This window comes from Montipora capricornis, chromosome 4 (assembly GCF_036669925.1).
Source record: "Montipora capricornis isolate CH-2021 chromosome 4, ASM3666992v2, whole genome shotgun sequence".
Taxonomy (NCBI): domain Eukaryota; kingdom Metazoa; phylum Cnidaria; class Anthozoa; order Scleractinia; family Acroporidae; genus Montipora; species Montipora capricornis.
Window position 1 is genome coordinate 24,405,793 of NC_090886.1, and position 2,500 is coordinate 24,408,292.

At 36.2% G+C, this 2,500-nt stretch overlaps 1 protein-coding gene across 1 annotated transcript; it reads right to left on the bottom strand.

The window, feature by feature from the left end:
* Positions 1–646: 646 nt before the first annotated feature.
* On the bottom strand, positions 647–1,531 carry LOC138046388 (octopamine receptor beta-1R-like). The gene has a single exon (XM_068893030.1). It carries the CDS (start codon positions 1,529–1,531, stop codon positions 647–649), a length of 885 nt encoding a protein of 294 aa, XP_068749131.1.
* Between the last annotated feature and the right edge of the window lie 969 nt (positions 1,532–2,500).

Genomic DNA, 2,500 nt, shown 5'->3' on the forward strand with positions numbered 1-2,500 from the left:
CATGTTTCAAAGACGAATGCAGTAATGAAGAAATTGAGTCGCCTGGATGTCAAGACCGTTTGACACATTTATATTTTTGTCACATTTCTCGTTTGCTGTAATTTTTAGCTGGTTTTTTCTGTAGTTTTGTATCACCGAATAAAAGAAGTAAAAATATGAGCTGAGGAAATGGTACTGTAATTATCGTTTATTAGGAAGGATTCTATCCGGAATTATTGACATCCTGTTGTTTCAGACTTCCTGAAGAAGAAATTCTATTTTCAACATTTTATACTTGTGTTTTTACTTTTTGGGGGAAAAAGGGGAGGGGCACTGGCTCCCCCGGCACCTCCCCTTGCTACGTCCCTGCTTGCTAACCTGTACACTGTTCCACATTCACTACTTGGCTCATAGAGCCCTTTGATTTAAGTCTCGGGGTGACATTTATGTACTGAAAGAAATAAAGTGACGAAGTATGAAATTCCCATGGAGTTTGAGCTCGCGAAATGAAATGTGTTCCTTTGCGATGGAAAAAGAATGAGGTTTCAATGATTTCAAATGTAATAGTATGAGATAATCGAAACGTTGTTCATGTCTCTTTAATTTACATTGTCTTGCAAAGCAACTCAACGAAATTCTTACACTGAGGACTGAACTAAGCGTCATTTCAACATTGTTTGCCATTCTTTTTGAAGTTGTCACTTCTTTGGTACTTCTTCAATTCTCTTTTAAAGTCTTTTTTCATAACAGCATAAACTATCGGATTAAATGCCGAATTTAAGACAAAAAGAAGGTGAACAGCATTTACCAAGGCCTCCGACACGACACATAGCTTAAAAAAGATGCAAAAACATTTGTAATTAATTCCAATATGACACAAAATAAAAAACGAAATAATGAACACGATCAGTTTTAACGAAGACGATTTTCTTTCCGTTTGCCTCTTGCTTTCTGTGTTTTCTTGAATTTGGGAATTAAATTTTATCTGGTTGATAATGGCTCTATCTGTAAGTGAAATTTCCTTGGCTATCATGGACAGACGAGCGATGACATACACAAATATGATACAAGGAATAAGCTGGAACATTACAATCCTGACAACTTCAAAGGAATAAGTAAACGATTCGCTACCGTTGTTGTAAGTAAAAAGTGAAGGTACGGTAAAGAAAATCAATGGTAAGACCCATGCAAGAATAAGCATGACGCTAAATCGACGCAGCGACATGAAGATGCTGTATTTTAGAGGCATCGTTATTGCTATGTATCTATCCGCAGTCAGAACGCACAAGTTTGCAGATGACAAATACACGAAAGTATAGCTGACTTTGAACCATATTCCTGTGTGGTCAATGGGGAACTCTTTAACGAATCTTGAAGCGCAAATCCCTGGAAAATATGTCAATCCAACAAACAAATCTCCCCGTGCAAGATACACGACAAACCAGTTGCTTGTATTGTGTAGCCGAGGCTTCGTGATGACCAAGTACACAACCATGGAGTTTCCAAGAATGGTTACTATGGTAAAGAGCGAACCAAGAACTGCAAACCACATGCCTGGCTTACTTGATGCAGTTCAGTTTCAAGCATATGCAAGTGTCAATAGATATATATGGAGCGGTTAGTCGACAATTTTTAAGTGGATAAAAGCTCAGCACGAGGAATTATATAGCAAATTCACATACATATACATACGTAGGATGACATAATGTTAACTTTTTTAATCCGCTAATTATCAATTTTAATGAAAATGCGAGTCAACACATAGTTAATTGAGGTAACATCTAGAAACATCTGTGACTCGACTAAAATTTCAGCTTCTGCAAACCAAATGAACTTTTATAATTCCAAAAAACATTAAACGCCTTTTTGGTTGTTGGCAATAAACGCCCCAAAGTACTCTTAGCAATTCAATGAGCATTTTTCTTTTAAGTACATTTCAGTTCTGGTGAGTTTTTAATAAATGGTGCCAGATGTTCCCCTCTTATATAAACAAAACAGGAATAATCTTTTGAATAAGGAATAAGCGTTTGAACAGTGGATCCCGATTCTGGACAGGTCAGCGTTGACTTTAATGTAATTTGGCAACACCTCCGAAAAAAAAATGCCAGGCTTAAATCCGAAAAGATACAAACAAATAAGCTTACATAAAAAAGGAGAATGTCAGTTTGACACAAATTAACCTAAATACAGAAGTCTTTAGATTTAATTTATCGAATGGACAAGGATGTTTGTGAAAATGACAATTTCAAATGCTTCAATTATCTGCGGAAACTTCACTACGAAGCAGGGGCACCCAACGTCAATTTTCGGAAAATATCTGTTCGGAAGACGATTTGAGATCTAGAATTTTCGGAACATATGTTGTAAAATTTCTTGCTTGCCTACCTGTCCTAGGATTTTCGAACATATTAAAAGTGTTATAATTTCCAAATTTTTACGGATTTTTACCCTAAAAAGTTCATCTAGAATTTTCGGTAGCCCTTCTTCTGGCTGAAATTTTCGAAAAGGTAACTTTTGATCC